The following is a 21260-nucleotide window of genomic DNA, read 5'->3' as shown; positions in this document are numbered from 1 at the left end:
TTTAATTCAAATCATAGTAGGATTGGCTGAGAATCAACTGTACTCCGTTGAAATCAGCCGAATTCTATTTGACTCAGTGTAACTCAGCTGAACTTCATATGTGTAGAATCAAGATTAACTGGCATTGCTCTTGGTCAATACCAAGTTGAATCGGGTGATTCCATTTGATTCGGTGTAACTCAACCAAACTTAGTATGTGTAGAATTTGGATTAATCGACATTGCCCTTGGTTGATACCAAGTCAAATCGGCCGATTCTGCCCAATCTAATCCCCATAATTATATGATCTAACGTAAGCGAACCTTGAATCACAAGTAACATAATAAATGAAATAGTTATAGCATTTTAGGTCACTTACAAGACAAGCTATGGAATCACATTGTTTCTATCTCTTCCTCCACTTCAGTATTTATATCCGAGCAATACAATCCTCCCATCAAGAAAAGCAATAAATTTAGAACTCCAATTTGATCGTTTAATTAATTTAACTTATATATCGTAAGTATAGGTCTATCCAATTCAATTATAGGGGTTTTGAGAACATTCCTTTCCGGAGGATCTTTGTAGTTCTATATTGACCATTTTGCCTCGGCAAGTTGAATGAAGTGATTATTGCACCCAAAAAAAATCCTATTCAATTATAAGTGTACTAATACTAAAAAAAAAATCTTATCATGCAGTTTTTGTTAGACTTAGCTTCTAATGTTCCAAATAGAACTAGGCCCTGGAGATTATATGTGAAGATGTAAGTTCTACTACCTCTATTTAATGAAGGTTTTTCTCTTGAGACATAAAAAAAAAAAACAAATATCAAACAATAGTAAACTTAGTAGGTTATTCGGGTCATACATATTGGAATAAAATCTCTACAACATAATCTGTCACCCAAATAGCCCCTATTACATTCAGGCCAATTAATCAAATATTGAAGCAAAATAACATCTCTCAAGGTTCTTATTGACTTTCCTATAGGGCAAGGAGCATCGGGTAGACTTAGAGATTTTTGGGTCATATTGCACCCTGAAAATCTGTGTAACCGATCCATTTAGTTGGAAAAACTCTCAATTAGTTGAGCTGAGTCTCTCTTCAGACAACCCTTAATTTGGGAGGAGAACCCATCATTTCCTCCTCTCACCCCCACCCCCCTTTCTCTCTTTCCTTCCTTTTATTGGGTTGGAACCAAAGCTATCTTCTCTCAGATCTGTTTTTTTTTTTTGTTGGAAAGATCTCTCAGATCTATTTAGTTACAGATCAATACAAGCAATGGTGTAGCAATAAAACTGAAGGTCAATTTTGAAAGAGGCCAATAGGATGCTCCCCTCCCCAGTGTGAACTGTGGAGGCCACAGAAAAAAGGATACATTGACACCATGATGTTGTTTGTTGAGAAACTGACTACAAATTTAATCATGGTGCATTGGTTAACGCTGGCAATTTTGCTTTTGGTGTTCCAGTGTGGAATCTAACATCATTTATTTGACTGCCACTTGAGGGACCCTACCCACCTTTATTTGCACTTTCATCTTTAAGCAACTTTGCTCCACCCCAGAGTCAAATTTCTATCCTTTCCAATCTCTCAGCCCTTTTAAAGAGTTCTAAAAGCAAAGCTTCTTTATGGCCAAAAGTCCAAGACCAATCACACACATACATAATAGTATATTACAAATCATCATTCTTTATGTCGAGAGGCTTAGAATTGTTTTTTTTGCTAACAAAGTTATGCAGGGTTTCGGTTAGACTAATCCCGTGGGCCCATACTGATCCTGTGTGAGTGACCCAAGGTGTGCCTAGTGAGAGTCGAACTTAGGAAGTCCGAATTTACGACTCGTTCCAAGTTCGTTGCTCACCAATTGCGTTACCCCTTTGGGTTAGAGAAAGGCTTAGAATAATCCAAAGTAAAAACTTTCGTCAATTTAAACATACATAAGAAAAAATATCCACATAAAAGACTGCTAAGCTACATGGATCTTACACCAACACGAGAGTCAATGAGAGCGTATGCAAGGGTATCTAATATGGATAGGATTTTTCATTTCACGGGCATTAGGGCTATCATTTTGCCCTTCCTATGTTTGAGCCCAGACCCCGCAACCTGACATCCTTCTTTATCCCTAAAAATTTAAGTATTTGGATAGATGATAAGTACTGTCTACCTTGAATGCAAATAAAAATGTGAACAAAGCTAGCAAAAATTAATTATCACCTTTGACATCACTATTAACAGTTAATCTTACTAAAGTCTAATATAATCTATGTCGAGGTCTGGACATAGTGTCCCATTCTTAGTTAACTGCAATTGATAAAGGAAATGATGCCCAATACAAAAGACAACATCATCATATGGTGCGATTAACCTTTGTAATAGTTATTATCCTTGTTTACATTCCCGTTACTTAACATGATTGAGTTTGTATTTAAACAAAAGCAATAGTCCTAAAAAGAAACTACACAATTGGCATGCTTGGCTGCATAAGGCTAATCAAAGATGGTCAATTCTAAACATCTCTCTCTCTCTCTCTCTCTCTCTCTCTCTCTCTCTCTCTCTAAATGATACATACAATGCAAACTCATAAAATCTAGATGACAATGCCACTCAAATATGGCAATCCAAATCATTTTATGAGAATAATTTTTCATCATAGATTGACTTAACGTGGACTTGTGAGTTCATTACACGCGCCCATTCATCGCCTTCCTAGCGTGTGGCTTCGTAATCCTAGAGTGGATCACTACATTACTAATAAGTGAAGATCTATTGCTATTATTGTTGTTAGTTATGGTATGATCTTTTTATTCAAACTGTCTGCATACACAATAGACACAACGATTACAAATTTATGATCTTCTCCTACGATTTATTCCAAGCATTGGAGATCTCCTTAGAGAGGCACGTTGGATGGTGGAACCCTCTCAATCATGTTAGCAATGTGATCCATAATGGATCACCTATTGTCTTTAATTAAGATTAAGCAAGCCTCTTAGATGCAGAAAAGGCTATGCTACTACTTTAATGTGGTTAGACAAGCATTATCATTGGATTAAATAGAATAAAGTAAATTAGGTTTTTATTTGAAACCGTAGTATATAACAATGAAACACATTCAAAACTTAATAATATGATGGGCAAGTGTCTTCTCTTAGAGAGAGAAGCCCCTACGCCTACACACAGGGGTGCCATCAAGGAGGGTCACAGTGGTCATTGCATGCCCTATGTGTTTGTGGTCCAGAGATCACTTTCAAATAGAAAACTTTGTACCAAATATGATATACAAGTAAGGTTCCCTATAAGGCAACAAGACCCCTACACTAGCGTAAGAGCCAATGGATCAAAGTACAAACAGAAGCATCAACATGGATAGGATGTCCGCCTATCATGAGCGGCGAGATGATCATTTTGCTCCTTACTATATCTTATACTCAAAAGATTGTATTTATTTACATATTAATTATAATCTCAAATTATTAAATCTTAACCAAACCCTTAGTTTCTCTTATATGACCTTCATCTCATATTCGTTAAAAACTTAGCACTTGTACCCAGCTTCTGATTTTACGGTTTGATCGGTTCGACCAGTCCAATCCGGTCTAACAAAAAAAATAGGGGAAACCCAATAGAATCCAGTGGCGACATGTTGATGAAACGATGTAATAATGGACCCCACCGCATGATTGCCTTATGCTTTTTGGTCTCATTTTATACCATACAACCTCTGCCAATGGTCCATGGGCTTTTGGGCCTCGAGATTCCCACATTCTCGATGATTGAAACGTCCCCTCCCCAGCCCTTCAAAGTTCAAACCCAAAACACAAACTTCCGTACATCCTACTCTAACAAAACAACACGTGCTTCTGACATTCATAGACGATCATCAAACGGTCAGGAATAGCAAAATCATTCAAGTAGAAGAAAACCTTTATCATCATAGATCTTCATTCTGTGGGGCCATAAAAAAAGGATGAATGGATGATACACATGTTGCAAAACTTATGGATGTAGACAAGTCATCACAGACATGTCTCTCCTACTGTGGGCCACAGATATGACTTCTCCGAGGGATGTGGGCTCCAATCCCCGTTCATCAGACATCCATCACATCAACTTGATGCTGTTTCGGTAGCATCTTAACAGAACTTGAAGAGAACTTGGAGGGGACAATAATGGAGAGGAATGGAAGCAAAAGCCCATGGGAACTGGAGAAGGAAGGGAATGAAATGTTAAAAAGCGGAGTATAATAATAATGTGTGCCGTTTCCCAAGGGCACATGATCTAACAACTGTTGGATACTCAGTGTGTCCAAATTTCAACCCAAAGCCATTTATAATATGAAAATTAAAAAAAAACCCAGCCCATGTGCTAAAGTAGCTTTCCTCCTCCTCATGAAAAGCGGACCACGCCCCCGTTTGGATGCAATCATTCTCTTCACATAGAATAATTCCTTTCCTACTAATTACCCACTTTTCTTTATGGAAAAAAGGTCGTGGCATTTCTTGTAATTCTAGGTTAATGTGCTGGCCAGATTAGGTAATTAGGGTTTGTTAATTTGATGTTGAGTGTAATCATGTGAACAGATCAGGTTTACGTACGAGGATGTTCTCATACACTCTTGATTCGTGGATGTAGAATCTATTAAATGAAGAGAGAGAAAATTGATTCTATATTCATGGATCAGGATCGTTCTTATACATTCTCGTATGTAAACCCGATCCGATCTCGTGTAATTATCTATCTTTGCTCGGGAAGTCAAATTGGGAAACCCACTCATGTGGACAAGCAGATGACACGAGTTTATTATATTTAATTAATTAAACTTTTTAAGTCCAGAAAAGACGAAAACAGTGCGGATTAATAATATTAAATATTAGAATAATGGGCCTGAAAACCGGAAAACCGGCGGTTCGTCGAATATCCTGGGTGACCGGGTCTGTGCGCCCCTCGCTATAAAAACTCCAAACTAGAGAGACTAGAGAAGTCCAAAGCCAAGGGCATTCATTCCTTTTATTTCAAATCTCAAGTTCTTGAAGAAGAAGAAGAAGGAGGAGGAAGAGGAGGACTAACATTTTGAAGATAATAGAAAGAAGAAGACGAACAAGAAGATGGCGGCGGATGATAAGGTTGTAGAGACTGTGATGGTTGGCAACTATGTGGAAATGGAAACAGAAGGGAAGCCTAAGAATATAAAAACAAGGTTGTCAAACTTCTTCTGGCATGGTGGTTCTGTTTATGATGCTTGGTTTAGCTGTGCTTCCAATCAGGTATTACTCTAAACTCAATTCTAGTAATGGGTTTTCTTTCTTCTTTTTGATTTATTTGGTAATGGGTTGTGTTTCTTTGTTTCAGGTGGCTCAGGTTCTACTGACCTTACCATACTCTTTCTCTCAGCTGGGGATGTTATCTGGTATACTCTTTCAATTGTTCTATGGGTTAATGGGTAGTTGGACTGCCTACCTCATTAGTGTTCTCTACGTAGAGTACAGAACCAGAAAAGAAAGAGAGAAAGTAGATTTCAGAAACCATGTTATCCAGGTCTGGGTTTATATTCAAAAAATTCATTATTTTTGTTTTCTTTGGACTGATACTGATCATGTGATCTTTTTTAAAATTGAAGTGGTTTGAAGTTCTTGATGGGTTGCTTGGGAAATATTGGAGGAACGTGGGTTTGGCTTTCAACTGCACATTTCTTTTGTTTGGATCTGTCATTCAACTCATAGCTTGTGCGAGGTATCTAGCTAGTACCTCTACCACTTCTCTCTACTATTTATTGAATTTTTTTAAAGTTTCTCCAACTGGGTCTATAATTCTTTTCCCCTTTTTGACTTTGAATGGCAGTAATATTTATTACATAAACGATAATCTCGACAAGAGGACTTGGACGTACATCTTTGGAGCTTGCTGTGCTACTACAGTATTCATTCCTTCATTCCACAACTATAGAATCTGGTCCTTCTTGGGCTTGTTAATGACCACTTACACCTCTTGGTATCTCACAGTTGCTTCCCTCATTCACGGACAGGTTAATTTTCTCACCAAGAATTTTATTATTATTATTATTATTATTATTTCTTATTTATTTTTTATATTTATTTACTAAATATTTTGGGTGAAAATGAAGGTGGAAGGAGTTATGCATTCCGGTCCAACCAAGTTGGTTCTTTACTTCACCGGTGCTACAAACATTCTCTACACGTTTGGGGGCCATGCCGTCACTGTGTAAGACAAAACCTCCAACTCTCCACGTCCTAGGGTGGCAGTTCTTGTGTGGTCTTACCAATGGTCCAATTCCTTCTTTTCATGAAACTGTTCCTTTACTATTATTTTATGTTATCACCAGACTCAAGAGTGACCTACCTTGTCAAGTGTGCAAGGCAGGCTCTTCTTTTATGCTTTTTCAGAATTTTTCTTAATTATTTAGTAACGAGAATGATTAGTAGTAATTGGTAATAAATAATTAATGATGTGGTGGTGGTGGTGGACGCTGTACAGGGAGATCATGCATGCGATGTGGAAGCCGCAGAAGTTTAAGGCCATATACCTTCTAGCAACTCTGTATGTGCTGACACTGACGCTGCCGTCGGCGGTGGCGGTGTATTGGGCATTTGGAGACATGCTTCTAAATCACTCCAACGCCTTTGCCCTCCTACCCAGAACCCCTTTCAGAGACATGGCAGTTGCATTAATGCTTATCCATCAGTTTATAACATTTGGATTCGCATGTACGCCGCTGTACTTTGTGTGGGAGAAGGCGATTGGAATGCACGACTGCAAGAGCCTTTGTAAGAGAGCGGCGGCGAGGTTGCCGGTGGTCATACCCATCTGGTTCCTAGCCATCGTCTTTCCTTTCTTTGGACCCATCAACTCCACCGTTGGATCACTCCTCGTCAGCTTCACTGTCTACATCATTCCAGCTCTTGCTCACATCTTCACCTTCAGATCCGCCGCTGCTCGCGAGGTATGTGTTCTCTTTGTTTTGGAATTTGGATTATAGCTATTTTTAAACTCTTTTTAGTGTCTAGCTAGTTAATTAATTAATAAATTAATAAAATAAGCCAACCAGAAAGTGGGTCCTAGTGGCATATGCCACGTTGGTCATAATCAGACAAACACCTCAGAATGTGGGGTCCAGTGGAAAGCAGATGCCAATTCGATACATGGTTTCATTTGACTGAAACTTTGACTTTGACAGTTGGAATGGATTTTACCGAGTTGAGTAGTCACTATCGACTCAGTACTACTCGGTACTCACATTTAACTATGTGGATTACACCAAAATGACCAAACAATAAAATAACAAAGCCCCAGCTGTCAGTGGCGTAGCGTATGGGGGGAGTTGGGGGGGGGGACCAGCCACTCGCTGACGTGTTAAATTCTTTGATGAACAAAAGAAAGGCTGTTTATGGCCGTTGGGTCGTAGTCCATGAAAACAGAAAAATGCGGTATCGGACGGCTGGGAGATTACTATGACAAAAGGCTGTCTCTGTCTCGCGTTCGTACTGTAACATAGATAGATCCTTCCCTTGAGAAACACGCTATCTGTCAAGTATCAGATGCTTGATTCCCGCGCTTTCGTCATCAAGGTTCAGGATTTGGGTTCTCAGCTTTCCAGGGAAGGAATATAGGACCGTACTCATTTGCACCCCATACACCCGGCCCAGCCCAGCCTTAAAAAGTGGAGCGGCCCACCGGGTGTGAATTATGATTGGGTCAGGTGGGGCGTCCATGACCTTTCATAATTTATTTTTGTTAGGTGGGTCCACTTCAAGTTGGTGAAAACGTGATAAGAAAGAAAACCAGCCCATTTGCATTACTTGTTATCATTTGTTAGCACTATCTAGAATATAATTATGGAGTTAATTATGATTATGAAGTTTAAAAATTAATCATTTTTGGTATTTGTTTTTGGGTGATGGCAGAACGCAGTGGAGCAACCACCAAAGTTCTTAGGGAGATGGGTTGGAATATATTCGGTAAACGTATTCGTAGTGGTATGGGTATTCATAGTCGGGTTCGGGTTTGGCGGATGGGCGAGCATGATCAACTTTATCCATCAGATCGACACGTTTGGTCTCTTCACCAAGTGTTACCAGTGCCCTCCTCCTCCTCTTCCTCTTCCTCCTCCCCAACTTAACATCACCACCACCACCCCCATGGCTGCTGCTCCTCTTGCTTCAGCTCCCACTGCCCTCCATCACCACCACCACCTCCACAGGCCATAAAACAAAGACTTTGTTGGGTTTTAGTGCCCTTCCTTGTTGGGCTTTGTTTGGCTGCCTTAATTGGTTATGTTATGTTTCTTTTAGCAACCTTTGTTGTAAGAAATTTTGTAACTTGTACGTTAGTATTTTCAATCAGAGCAAATACTACTTTACTACATCCCAAGAAAGTTTTATTTTCTTTTCCCTTTCAAATCCTTACAAATCACAGAAGAAATGGGAAATGAATTGTTAAAAGATACGTTACAGTAAAGGTAACCTTTCGCAGACAAGTGATGATAAAAGAGACAGAAAAGGTAGAGAGATAAGAAGAAGGGTGACGTCAAAAAAAGGGTTGGGCTGGGATTTGAGCAGGGAAAGAAGAAGAAGAAGCTCTGATTGCCTCTAAAGGCTGAAGCTTATATATACTTTATAAGAGCATGCGAGATGGAGAGTTGGAAAATGGAAAGTGTTGTCTCTTTCCAGTTAAAACGTAAAAAAGGGAAGGGAGGGAAATAAGAAACATTTTTAAACAATGAATTCTGTCTGCTTCTGCTGTTTCTTTAGCCTAACTTTATTAAAGAAGGAGGAAACATTGGGTTATAAAGCAAAGGGAAGTAGGAAACAGAGAAGAATTTATTTACAAACCCACGGATGAAGGTAGCCATCCATTAATGAAGCAGATCGAATATCATAATTCGTCGGCAACTTTACCTAGTTAATGGGCCACAAGGTAGATAGAAACTAGAAAGTGCACAGTGCAATATTGATACAATTCGCATGATGCCTGACAAGCGACAAGGCATCCAATGGCCTCTGCAAGCAGCTAACTCATCAAGCAGGCCGGGTAGGGATAAGACCATTACTTGCCAAATTGAAATCGAGTTTGGGGAAATCATTTCTTTTAAAGAACTTTATACACCCTGGTAATGTAATATAGTATGTGGGGGAGTGTCGGTGTGCAAGGGCCAACGAGAGTACATGAGAAATATGAATAGTGTCATTTTTCTATTTCTTGAGGGTAGGGGTGTCAATTATGAGTCTGTATCGGTAGGTCCAATCGAGCCCGACACGTTTACTGCCTAACCTGGACTGGCTTGTTTAATAAACATGTCGGGCGTTCATGGTGCAAGTAGCTAGCCTATCAAACGCCCGACCGAACTGACATGTTTATATGTCCGGCTTGAACCGACTCGTTGTAGCCCGACCTAGGGATATAAATAGGTCGGGCCGAGTCGGTCTCGATCAGGCCTAATTGGGCTTGACCACTTGAAAGCCTTGCACCTTGAATGCCCGTTTAAGTAAACAGGTCTAGCTTTGGGGGATATGGTAAGGTTTATAATCGAGCCGATAGGTGTCAGGCTTTAATCGGGCTTTCTTAAATGGGCTTTAAACGGGCTTTGATCGGGCTACAGACATATTTAAGTCTAGGACTTTAAACATGTCTACCCTAAAATTCTATTTTTAAGTGGGTTGAGATTATAGTTGTTCTTAAATAAATAAATAAATAAATAAAAAGTGACTATGACCATTACAACTTACAAAATAAAGCTTAATTACATCAAATCTTACTACAAAGCAAAAGTTAAGAAAGCTTAATTAGTTTCTTACTAGCAGTGGTAAAATAAGAATTTTATGTAGTATTAAAGGGGGTCGGGCTGGATCAGGCTACAATGAGTCGGTTCAAGTCGGGCATATAAACGTGTCGGTTCGGTCTGGTGCCCGACAGGCTAGCTACCTACACCGTGATCGCCCGTTTAATAAACGTGTCGGGCTTGAGCTCTATACGTTTATTAATCAGGCCGGTCTAAGTCAAGCCATAAAAGTGTTGGGCTTGGTCGGGCCTACCGGTGTGGGTTTAGAAATGACACCCCTAGCCCGACCCAACCTGACCCCCTGTAATACTATATAAAATTCTTATTTTGCTACTACTAGTATGAAACAAATTAAGCTTTCTTACGCTTTGCTTTGTAATAGGATTCGATTTAATTAAGTTTTATTGTCAATTGTAAAGATCATAGTCTCTTCTTTTTCTTTGCAAGAACAACCATAATCTCATATCATTTCTCTTTTTTATTAAAGATTTGTCTCACATATTTTTGGGCATTCAACTCGCTTAAGAAAAGAATTTAGGGTAGTCACATTTAATGCCCGTTTAGACTTAAATACGTTCGTAGCCCGGTTAAGGCCCTGTTAAGACATGTTTAAGGAAGCCCGATTAAAACCCAACATCGACCTGCCTGATTATAAACCACCCAAAGCTAGGCCCATTTACTTAAGTGGGCGTTCACGGTGCAAGACTTCTAAGTGGTCAAGCCCGATTAAGCCCGACTGAGACTAGTCCGGACCGACCAGTTGATACCCCTACTTGAGAGTAGGTCGAATACCCTCCCAATACCCCCTCCCCCCTCATCTCAAGCGCCGTAGATTCCTAAATCGATTCTCAATCACCATGGCCTTAGAGAAACTCTTATATCAAAAGAATTAGGATGCAAAACAGGGTGAAATCTAATAACCAAAATTTTTACTTTCTTTCCCTTAAATTAAATTTGTCTTACAACCAAATGAAGCCTCAACTCCCACATATTTTGGCAACGGTTGCAGTTTTATTTTTTTATTTTTTATTTTATTTATTATTTATTATTTTTAAAGAAATTTAGGGAATGATTTCGATTTTTCATGAAGGGGTTCATTTCCGACGACATAGTTCACGAAGTGTTTTATATTTCTCATATTTGGGGTGTCAAATTGATATTTTCATGTTAGATTTTCATGGTTCAAAAATTAAGGCTTAAGATTTCAATCAAAACAGGTCAACCCACAGACTGCATAAATAGGTATTCAGTTAGAGACATGTGATATGGAGTATGGATCAGGTTTTCCTACGAGAATCATTCTTGTACGAGTTGATTACAGAGATAGAATCCATCACAGAGTCAGTTGTTGGGTAGATTTCATCTGTACAGATCAACCTAGGACTTGACCCGCTTATGCCCCATTGAAAGAGAGTTTGGTTCAAGTCCTCATACGAGAATGATTGAGTAGATTCCACTTAATCTCTCTCTTTTTACAACAAGTTGAGAGATTGAGTGGATTCCAGGTGTGGATCAAACATTGTAAGAGAATGGTTCTCGTATGAGGACCTGATTCAGACTCATGCAACTAGAAACATGAGGTGGTAGAGCAATACAATTATAGTCAGCAACCCACCTATTAATGATGCAACCAACTAAATGGGCCCAGGGGTGTCAATTGGTCAGCCCGAGTCGGTCTCAATCAGGCTAGCAAGGCCTGGTGGGCCTATACCCTTGGACCGTGATCTACCTATTTAAGGAATGAATTTGTCACATATCAGGCTCGGTCGGGGTTCTGGGCTTTAATTGGGTTTCTCCTAATCAGGCTAATTGGGCCTTAAACGGGGTAAAATACTAATAAAGCTTCAAATATTCCTTAAAAGGTCTTTAATTATCTTAAATTTAAGATACTTTAATATATTTTATTAAAGCATCAACAATTTAGAAAAGATATTATACTTAATTACATTCAATAATTGATAAAAATATCAATATATACCTTATTTTATCCAAAAGAAAAGAATATACATATAAATGGTAGAGCTAAACATTTAAGGCCAAATTGGGCTTATAAACGGGTGGGGGTCTGTTAGACGCCTATTAGGCTTACTCCTTGCACTGTGTACTATATGTTTATAAACAGATCGGGCCTCAACCTGACACATTTAATAATCGATGCAGGCCGAACTAGTTTTAAATGGTTAGGACCAATCTGTTGAACCAATGCGAGCTTGGCATTAACATAGAGAAAAACAGATTTTGACATCTAGTCCTTTCTAGAGAGGCTTTGTTTTTGCCACATGGCAAGTCAATTCCAATCAAGACCAATAGTAATGAATAAGAAAGCAATACTAAGACCCATGGTCAGCTATGAAATATTGGGGTTCCATATGAAGGAGAAAAGTTTTCTGATCCACCAACCAGATAACGGGACCGAACGTCTGAACCCATGGTCGGGTTAAACCCAAAGAATCTCTTATATGGCATGAAAACAATAATCCCATGTCAGATATTTGTAGCCCCCTATGAAAGCTTGTAAGGATTAAATAGTACCATCTCCTTAATGCTAATTGTTTTTTTTTTGTATGTAGGTCCTTAATGTTAACTTTTAACGATGAGTTCTATCCAAGTTCAATAAATGTGCATCCTTTGTATGATGAGTTTTACCAAAGTCCCAATACAAAATTCAATTAGAATTCATCCAGATGTTCGAGTCTATGGTCCCTTGACATGTCTCAATAAGACCATATATCGATGCTAAGACCCATGGTCAGCTATGAAATATTGGGGTTCCATAGGAAGGAGAAAATTTTTCTAATCCGCCAACCAGATAACGGGACTGAATGTCTGAACCCATGGTCGGGTTAAACCCGAAGAATCTCTTATATGGCATGAAAACAATAATCCCACATCAGATATTTGTAGCCCCCCTATGAAAGCTTATAAGGATTAAACAGTACCATCTCCTTAATGCTAATTTTTTTTTGTTTGTATGTGGGTCATTAATGTTAACTTTTAATGATGAGTTCTACCCAAGTTCAATAAATGTGTATCCCTTTGTATGATGAGTTTTACCAAAGTCCCAATACAAAATTCAATTAGAATTCGTCCAGATGTTCGACTCTATGGTCCCTTGACATGTCTCAATAAGACCATATATCAATACTGTATGGGCATAAAGGGAGAGGGTTCGCTACAATGCCAAAGTGAGCACTTTTTTACAAATAAGGGGGGTGGGAACCTGAACCATCTAATAGGGAATGACAATGAGATAGGAGAAAATGTGTGATCCACAGGAGGAATGTCAAAAGACAGACAAGAATCTACACATTGAAATCATAGCAATATTCGGTGTCAATATATTTTCCCCTAAGATTACCCCAAAATTGTAAACTTCTTACTATGACAAGCAAATCAATCTCATTGGGCCTCATTGGTCACCTTGGGAGAGAAAAGTCTGGATGATGAGCTCCAAATGGACGGATTAGGTTCAAGTAAGAGAACATGTTCTTGATATGTGGATTTTGAATCTATTATATGAAGAGAGAAAAAGGGGATTCTAAATCAACTGACTAAGGACGTACGAAATCTCATATGTGAACTTGAACCGCTCTCTTCCAAATGCACAAAAGCCAAATTTTTCATTATTTTACTTGAGGGAACGTGATCACTACCTACTAGTGTGGCCTCTACACCAATACACGGGTCAATGAAAGCATGCAACAGAGCATCAACATAAATCATTCTTGTGGATAGAGCAGTAATTACAAAACCAGTGGCCTTATACAGGCCATTCAAAAAAATATAGAAAATAGGCAAATAATTCTATACTGACCAATTAAGACAAAATGTATAGAAATCATGACTTTGCCATAATATGTATACGAATGTCGAACATCATCCCTCGTTTACACCATCCATCAACAAAATGGTTGAAAAGTCCAAGATCTACCATTACTATGAAAAGGGGGAGGAGAGAGTTCAAACCCAGTAGTGTGAGAGAGAGAGAAACAGAGAGTTGACGAAACGATTAGAAAGTTACCCACAACCCCTGGATCGCCTACTTAAGTTTAGTTCAAGGAATTGATATTGTTAGGACATTCCCTAGCAAAATGGCCTTGCTCCCCACAATTATAGCAGCTACCACTACCACCACCACCGCCGCCACCATACCTTCCGCCTCCCTGCTGACAGTCCCTAGCCAAGTGTCCAATCCCCCCACAACTGTAACATCCACCACTACTACCACCACCACCGTATCCGCCACCACCACTACCACCGTATCCACCAGCAGCACCGAATCCGCCACCACCACCACCTCCCCTCCGTCCTCCACCTCTACCCCCGCCGTTATATCCATAACCACCACCTCCACCAACGTAACCTCCACCACCTCTTCCGAAGCCAAAACCACTCCCACGGCTGCCCCTTCCTCCACCGCCACCGCCGTAACTATCCCTCGTGTTGCCTCCTCCCTGAAGCACTCCATTTAGACCAGTGACCTCTACAGCTTTCGTCTTCCCGTCATCTCCCTTTCCGATCATAAATTGTACGTGTTCCCCGACGGTAAGGCTCCGGAAACCATCAGACTTAATAGAAGACTGATGGACGAAAAGACTATCGCCATCGTCCATTGTGATGAATCCATAGCCCTTCTGGGGACTGAACCACTTCACAACTCCGGTGGATCTAGTTGCCTGAGCCATTCGATTTGGAATACTAAAACCCTCAAGAACGAGAGACAAATTACATTAAATTCTGGTAAATATATAGAGGACAGAGAGAGAACCAAACTATAGAAACTAACCTAACTTAGGTAAACCTCCCTATATTCTTAAAACTTGCCTCGCCCAGAATATGGACTGCTTACAGAAGACGCAGGAATGCAGGACCAGCTGGAGCCTGGAATAGAATCCATCGCCACGTCAGCTTTAACTGAATATTAAAAGGCAAAAGTGCAAAATATCTCTACCTCTTCTGCTCTACCCCTTTCCTTTTCGAGTGACTCCCCTTTCCAAACGAATTTTTGTCTTTTCCCGGAAAAGATAATTGGGAAAAAAAAAAAATGTAACTCATGAAATGAAGCAATTGTGGCCGTTGGATATTAGGGTCAGGGAATGATGGCTTAGGTTTATTTATTTATTTATTTATTTATTTATTTATTTATTTATTTTTAAATTCTGAGATATAAGGATATGGATTTGGATTTGTTTTATTGTTTTGGGTTGGGCACTGGATTTGGTTGAGCGGAGCCGAATCATTCTTGGAGTTCATATTTCAAAAGAATAAAGTCTGGGCACCTTCATCCTTTTTAATTCGATTTTGATTTTTTTTTAACAAAAGAAATTTTATTGAGAGAAAGCATCCAAGGTAAAGCATCTTGACGCAATAATCGATGGGTTTACAATAAAAAGAGGGGCTCGAAACCACCACACTCGATATAGTCAAAGTTTGAATGAACCAGTAGTAAAATAGTCAACAAGGACATTATTGGATTTAGTTCGATTGAATCAATTTTGATCTAATATTGGATCAAATTAAATTTAATCTTCTAAACTAAAGTTTGGTTTCAAATCCGGTTCAGTTCAGGTTTTATTGGTTTCCTTTTAGCGGATTATTATCGGTTGGCTATGGATTTTATCTGGTTCAACTTTATTGTGACATACAAGTATTCAGAAATACAATAATAGATTTTTTTTTTTTTTTTTTGGTTTCCTATCATTTGGTCGGCCCATTGATTCGGTCTTTTACTGGTCCTCAAAAATCCAATCTAACCCTACCTGGTAAGGGTTCATTCCTATTTGATCTAGTCTTTTTTGGACATCTATCCTTTCCAGTGCCCTAACATGTCTAATGCACGTTGTACGGTTGGTAACATCCGGGTATGCTGATCTATTTCCATCTATTTTGGTCAATTCTAATCGATCCAACTGTTCCTACCCGTCTACTACCCCTTTTTTTCTCCTTTAATTTCACAACATATCCCAAAATTGGAAAGAGGGTTTATGAACCTTATATGTGCTCACCATAATCTTAGATAAGTTAGAAGGCTTCATTTAACACGTTCCCCACCCCCAACCCCAGGAAAAAAAAAAACCCTTCAACATTCAACATTCAATATTCAGTTGGCTGAGGGATGATATGGTAGTTAAGTAATGAACAATGTGGAGTCAGACATAGCATACACTATCATGCTTGGGATTTTTCCTTCAAAATTGACTAATAGATACAACAACTTAACCTTCTCACTTGAATGGGATTAACTACATAAGTCCTTACCCTCCAATCAGTTCTGTTCGACACCATACTTGATATAAGGCCTAAATCATGCATGTTTTTCCTTACCATTTCTTCTAGAGTCATTTTATGTCTACCCTCGACTCTTTTTACTCATTTAATCTTAATCAAATCAATCCACTATACTAGAGCATCCAAAGGTCTCTGTTGAACATGACTATATTATCTTAAACAACTATCTAGTAACTTGTCATGTATTGGAGCTACTTCCAAATCAGTTCTGTTTTGATCATTTTTTACTTTATCCTTCCTAATTTTACTGCATATGCATCTCAACATTCTAATTTGATGTTTCTTAATTGCCCACCATTGCATACCATGATACCATACATCATAGCCTATCATATTACTATCCTATAAAATGTTCATTTAAGTTTTAAAGGAATATGTCCATCACACAATACTTTAGACACACCTTTCCACTTCACCCATCATATTTTTATTTTTTGTGAAACAATATCCTCTATATCGCTTTCATATAAAATATCTTTCGACCAAAAAAAAAAAAAAAAAAGTTGAATGAAGAACCTCAAAAAAATATATAAAATATCTAAAATAATCACTTTATAGAATCCCCCTCTAGTAAATTTTCTTACTCCATTATCTGTTCAAGTGTATCTAAAGTTACACACCATATACTTTGTCTTCGTTCTTTGTTTTACAGTAAAACAAGGAGGAAGTAGGAATAAAAAAATTTCCATTGATGTTTTGGCTGAAAAGTGAACTACAATTTAGCTACATTTTTTTGGATAATTTTTTGAGTTCTTTAAACAAGCGCTCTTAGGTAGAAAAGTTATTCCATCAAAGTCCTGAACTATGTAGTACATGGTATATTTGGGTTTGAAAACCATGTTTTGGCATGTGCCTATGAGACCTTAGGAGCAAATCAGAGATGTCTAGCTTTGCAAGTTCATTTTAATTTTCTCTAGAAAAAGGTTTCAAATCTTTACAAGGCAAGAATTTTCTGGAGAGTGAGCCAAGTAGAAAGAGACACAAGAGTGAGAAAAGGAGTTGATAATTCACATCTTAGTTCTGCAAAATTTAAATGATTAATCCTATCAGAAGTTATCCATATGATCCACATGATAAAAAAAAAAGCGTAATTTATCATTTGGAGATGCTGCAACACTAGGCTTCAAAATTCCTTATGATGATTAAATAAGGAAACAACCAATTTTCCATGCAAATTCTTGATTATTGTTAACTTTTAAGTGACAATTCTGGACAAAGCACTAGTTAAAGTTTTCTGAAACAGTTGATTTCACTGTTCTTAGTCATGAAGTTTCCATCCAAGAATATTATTTGAACTGTTTCCTCCATCCTCACTGCAAGTGAAGTATTTTTAGAAGAATTAAGCTCCATGTTGGGATCAAAATACTTATACTGAATAAATGGGACTAATATATCAACAGGAGTTGAGAATGCTTACAAGAGGTTGAAGTTGGTTCACTCTTATCTTGTATGATCCATGATCCCTCTTAGGGTAAAACTTTTGAAAAAAAAGAAGAAAAAAACCCAATATAACAGCTTCTTTATGAACAAAATTAACAGAAATTTGAAAGGTTACTTATCTACATGGCAAAATGAAATTTTTGGAAGGGGCTTCTTTGGTCAGGGACACTCTTAAAAAGAAGCAAGCATCAATAGACTTCCACATTCCACTGTCCTGCCTTCTTCAACTCCCTTTTGTACTCATTCCAATCAATGCCTACAAAATATATCAAGTTAGCAGTCTTAAGTGGGAAGAATATATCAATCTCTTATAACAAATCTATACTTCTATCACTCACCATCTTTAGCAGCCAAAGACACCATTATATTATCAATTCCCTTCTCCATTCCCTTCAACCCACACATATAGACAAAGGTGTTGTCTTTCTTGAGCAAATCCCATAACTCCTCAGCATATTGGGCCATTCTTGTTTGGATGTACATCTTCTCACCCTTCTCATTTGTTTGCTCTCTGCTTACAGCAAAGTCAAGCCTGAAGTTGTTGGGTGCCTTTTCTTTCATCTTCTCAAATTCCTGTCACATGCAACATAGAAAACTTAAATTTTCAAATTTCAATTACTGGAAGAAACTAAGTCAGAGAAAGAGTATATGAAAAACAAGAAGGACATGTAATCTCTTTCTCAATCTGCCTCACCTCCTTGTAAAGCAATGAACTACTGGTGGGAACACCAAATAACAGCCAAGCCAAACCATTGAACTGCAAAAAATGTCATACTGATTCACTTATCTTGTGATAACTGTTGAATTGATGGAGTGATAAAGCAATTAGTGTTGATTCACAACTCCACTAAGGAACAAAAGAAAAATTTATGAGGAGCAAAGGTACTTTTCCTCCCTCCCTCCTGCTATAGATAGGCGGTTGATTGAATAGAAGCAAAGAAGTCCAGAAAATTATTAGCCCCAAATCCCAAGACCTCAGTTATTGAACCATGTGCATGGGTACCTTTTACTAACCAAATCCGGGTCCAAACCCAAAACAGACTGCCCCAGTTTAAATGGTCTCTCAACAAAAAATAACCCTAACCTATTTTCTCAATTGTTATCACTTAGATATATAAGATCAGATAAAAGCATGCAGCCTCCAACAATGAAACAAAGCTAAGACACTGTTCTTAAAATAGAATCATAATTTTCCATGACCATGAATAAGTTGAACTAAGTCTGATGGTCACTCCATTCTACTCTATGGATATCTCATATACCTTGTAGTCTTCATGCTTCTCAAAGAACATTTTCCACAAGAATGAGCGGAAAGGAGCAATTCCAGTTCCAGTGGCAAGCTGCAATGTACATAAGGAATCAATTGAGAGCAATCCATTAAAACATACAAGAAGGATGTAAAAAGAATCTGAAACCTGTTCATTACTCTTGCAAACAAAAGCATACAAGACAAGTAAAAATAAATGCTAGTGAGAACAGCTTACCATTATGACTGTGGCGTTAGGATCTTTGGGCATAAGCATCTCTTTCCCAACAGGTCCAGTTAGCTTCACCTCAGCTCCAGCTTTCAAGTCACCTAAATATGAAACAATTAGTCCTACTATGATGTAAAACTAATGTATTCCCTAACTAGCTGTGTCAAACTATAATGAAAGGTTTCTTACATAGGAAGTTTGAGCATACTCCCTTTACTATTTCTCCTTGATCATTTGTGTAAACAAGCCTCTTCACACATAGAGAAACCTGTAGGAAAACATAAACATTAAAACAAATTCAACGACGGGGAACTAAAATGATACACATTACACAGTTTAATTGAAACAAGATGAGAATTGGTCATCCAAAGTATAGAACAGAACAATGAACCAGACAAAAGGACAGAAAAATTTAATACCCAGTTCATCAATCATGAGTTTATACTAAAATTCTATAAACTATTAGGAGCTCATGAAGGAAAAATTCAGAAAATTTTAACTGAGACATACAGTCTTGGAGTCCCCAAAGTCCCCAATGGCACTGCTGGCAATGGAGTACAATCTCAGTTTATGGGGTTTCCCATTCTTGTCAATACCATCTGCAATAACCCCAACAGATTGCCCTTCTCTGTATGGGATCTTCCCTGCATCATCCAACCAAGCAATCCAAGGATATCAAATTAATGGCGATAACCAAGAAACCCAAAAAATCAAAATTCAACCATTTCATCAACTTAAGCATAAAGGGTAACCAACAGACATTAATAAGAAGGAATACCCTCGGTGCTGAAGACCATGTGCCAAGTTTCTCCTGGTGCGTCGTCACCAGTGATCTTGGTGTTGAGAAGGCATCTGCCAATGTAAGGGTTTTTGGGCTTAAATATATTAACCACCACACCTTCCTCATTCTTCTTGGAGACCTTCTCTACCTTAGCAGGGGCTTCTGTTGTGACCTGAGCTCTGATAGGAGCTACTTTCCCACCAACAGAGACATTCCTAGAGTACAAGCAGCTCTGCAGAACCAAAACCCAGATCATAAAATTCCAAGAAGAAAACAACCCAGGTGAGATAAAAAGGAAGATGGACTTGATCAACATGAATCCTGTGTTTCTAAAGTTTCAATGGTTTGAATTTTACCTTGTTGAAGCTGATTCTTTCCAAGTTAGTAATAGAGGTTCTGGAGGAAAAAGATGAAGAATTGGACGATGGAAGAGAGACTGCAGCAGTGAGTGCAGTAGCCATGGTTTTGGTAAAGAAAAACAAGAGATGAGATCAATAGTAAGAGAAAGAAGTAGAAGAAGAGGAAGAGAAGGTTGGATTTGGATGATTATAATTTTGGGTGGAGGAGATTTTAAGGCCAATGCAGTGGCGATGGTGGTGGTTGGTGATGGTTGGATTCCTGGGAAATTTTCAGATTCCATGAGGATAAGTCTATGTATGAACACAGTTGTCCCCCGCGAATCTAACGGTTCATAATTCAATATGGAAGCTGGGACCCAGGCTACAAAGTGGAGCCCTTATCCGTGATTACCTTATCTTCATATACTATCAACCAAATGGCATCATTGTTTGGCTCATTATGTAAACAGAATGGAGAAAATAAATAAAAAGGAAATTTACATCCACCACCCCTTATGTTTGCCCTAATTGCATCATCCCTCCTCTTGTTTCATTTTTTACGTCTAAACTTAAAAAACTAACACCGTTTCACTGTTGTTAGTTTCGAATTTAAAAATACCTAAGCACCCTCTTTCTTCTCTCTCCCCTTTTGCCAGCCCCAATCAAGAGACCCATCTCTCTCCTTCCAAGAAACCCTCCTCGTTCTCTCCCCATTATCTCTTCCTTGGACGGAGACTCTTCTTCTTCTGATACCAATAAGAAATTGGATAGCAATGGATCATGGGTAAGTCTAGATTAGCTCACATCCCTTACCCAGTCCCTTAGCATCGGCCACGATGGTTCTGATATACTAGTCGCCAGTTCCAAGCTCAAAGATGTCTTTGATCTACTGGACGATGCCCTTTTCCTTCCTCTCTACAAATGAATGAACGAGTACGGACCTATCTATCGCCTCACCTCAGGGCCTCAAAATTTTGTTATAGTCAACAACCTAACTATCTCCAAGCATGTGTTGAGGAATTATGGCAAATATGCCAAGGACCTTGTGTCTGAGGTCTCTAAGTTCTTGTTTGGTTTCAACTTTACCATTGTTGAAAGCCCAGTTTGGACGGTAATCCAACAAATCTCACTTATGTCCAATAGTCTGCATTGTAACG

General features: G+C 38.6%; 3 protein-coding genes across 3 annotated transcripts; 1 reads left to right on the top strand and 2 right to left on the bottom strand.

Moving 5' to 3' along the window:
- The first annotated feature begins 4967 nt into the window (after positions 1-4967).
- On the top strand, positions 4968-8367 carry LOC122070940 (auxin transporter-like protein 2). The gene is made up of 7 exons (XM_042635186.1): positions 4968-5252; positions 5338-5523; positions 5606-5718; positions 5827-6010; positions 6110-6207; positions 6481-6946; positions 7908-8367. Exons 1-7 carry the CDS (start codon positions 5094-5096, stop codon positions 8208-8210), a joined length of 1509 nt encoding a protein of 502 aa, XP_042491120.1. The 5' UTR covers positions 4968-5093; the 3' UTR covers positions 8211-8367.
- Positions 8368-13470: 5103 nt separating this feature from the next.
- On the bottom strand, positions 13471-17525 carry LOC122070967 (glycine-rich protein 2-like). Its single transcript, XM_042635225.1, has 3 exons — positions 17487-17525; positions 14568-14662; positions 13471-14479 (listed from the first exon to the last, which is right to left on the bottom strand). The coding sequence occupies exon 3, from the start codon at positions 14464-14466 to the stop codon at positions 13831-13833; it is 636 nt and encodes a 211-aa protein (XP_042491159.1). The 5' UTR covers positions 14467-14479; positions 14568-14662; positions 17487-17525; the 3' UTR covers positions 13471-13830.
- On the bottom strand, positions 17421-20370 carry LOC122070966 (ferredoxin--NADP reductase, leaf-type isozyme, chloroplastic). Its single transcript, XM_042635224.1, has 9 exons — positions 20122-20370; positions 19763-19997; positions 19495-19628; positions 19174-19252; positions 18994-19085; positions 18772-18849; positions 18204-18266; positions 17848-18082; positions 17421-17765 (listed from the first exon to the last, which is right to left on the bottom strand). The coding sequence occupies exons 1-9, from the start codon at positions 20224-20226 to the stop codon at positions 17698-17700; spliced, it is 1089 nt and encodes a 362-aa protein (XP_042491158.1). The 5' UTR covers positions 20227-20370; the 3' UTR covers positions 17421-17697.
- Positions 20371-21260: the final 890 nt, after the last annotated feature.

Source organism: Macadamia integrifolia, unplaced genomic scaffold (assembly GCF_013358625.1).
Source record: "Macadamia integrifolia cultivar HAES 741 unplaced genomic scaffold, SCU_Mint_v3 scaffold_15A, whole genome shotgun sequence".
NCBI lineage: Eukaryota > Viridiplantae > Streptophyta > Magnoliopsida > Proteales > Proteaceae > Macadamia > Macadamia integrifolia.
The sequence above is the reverse complement of the archived record's forward strand: the minus strand, read 5'-3'. Positions and strand labels throughout refer to the sequence as shown.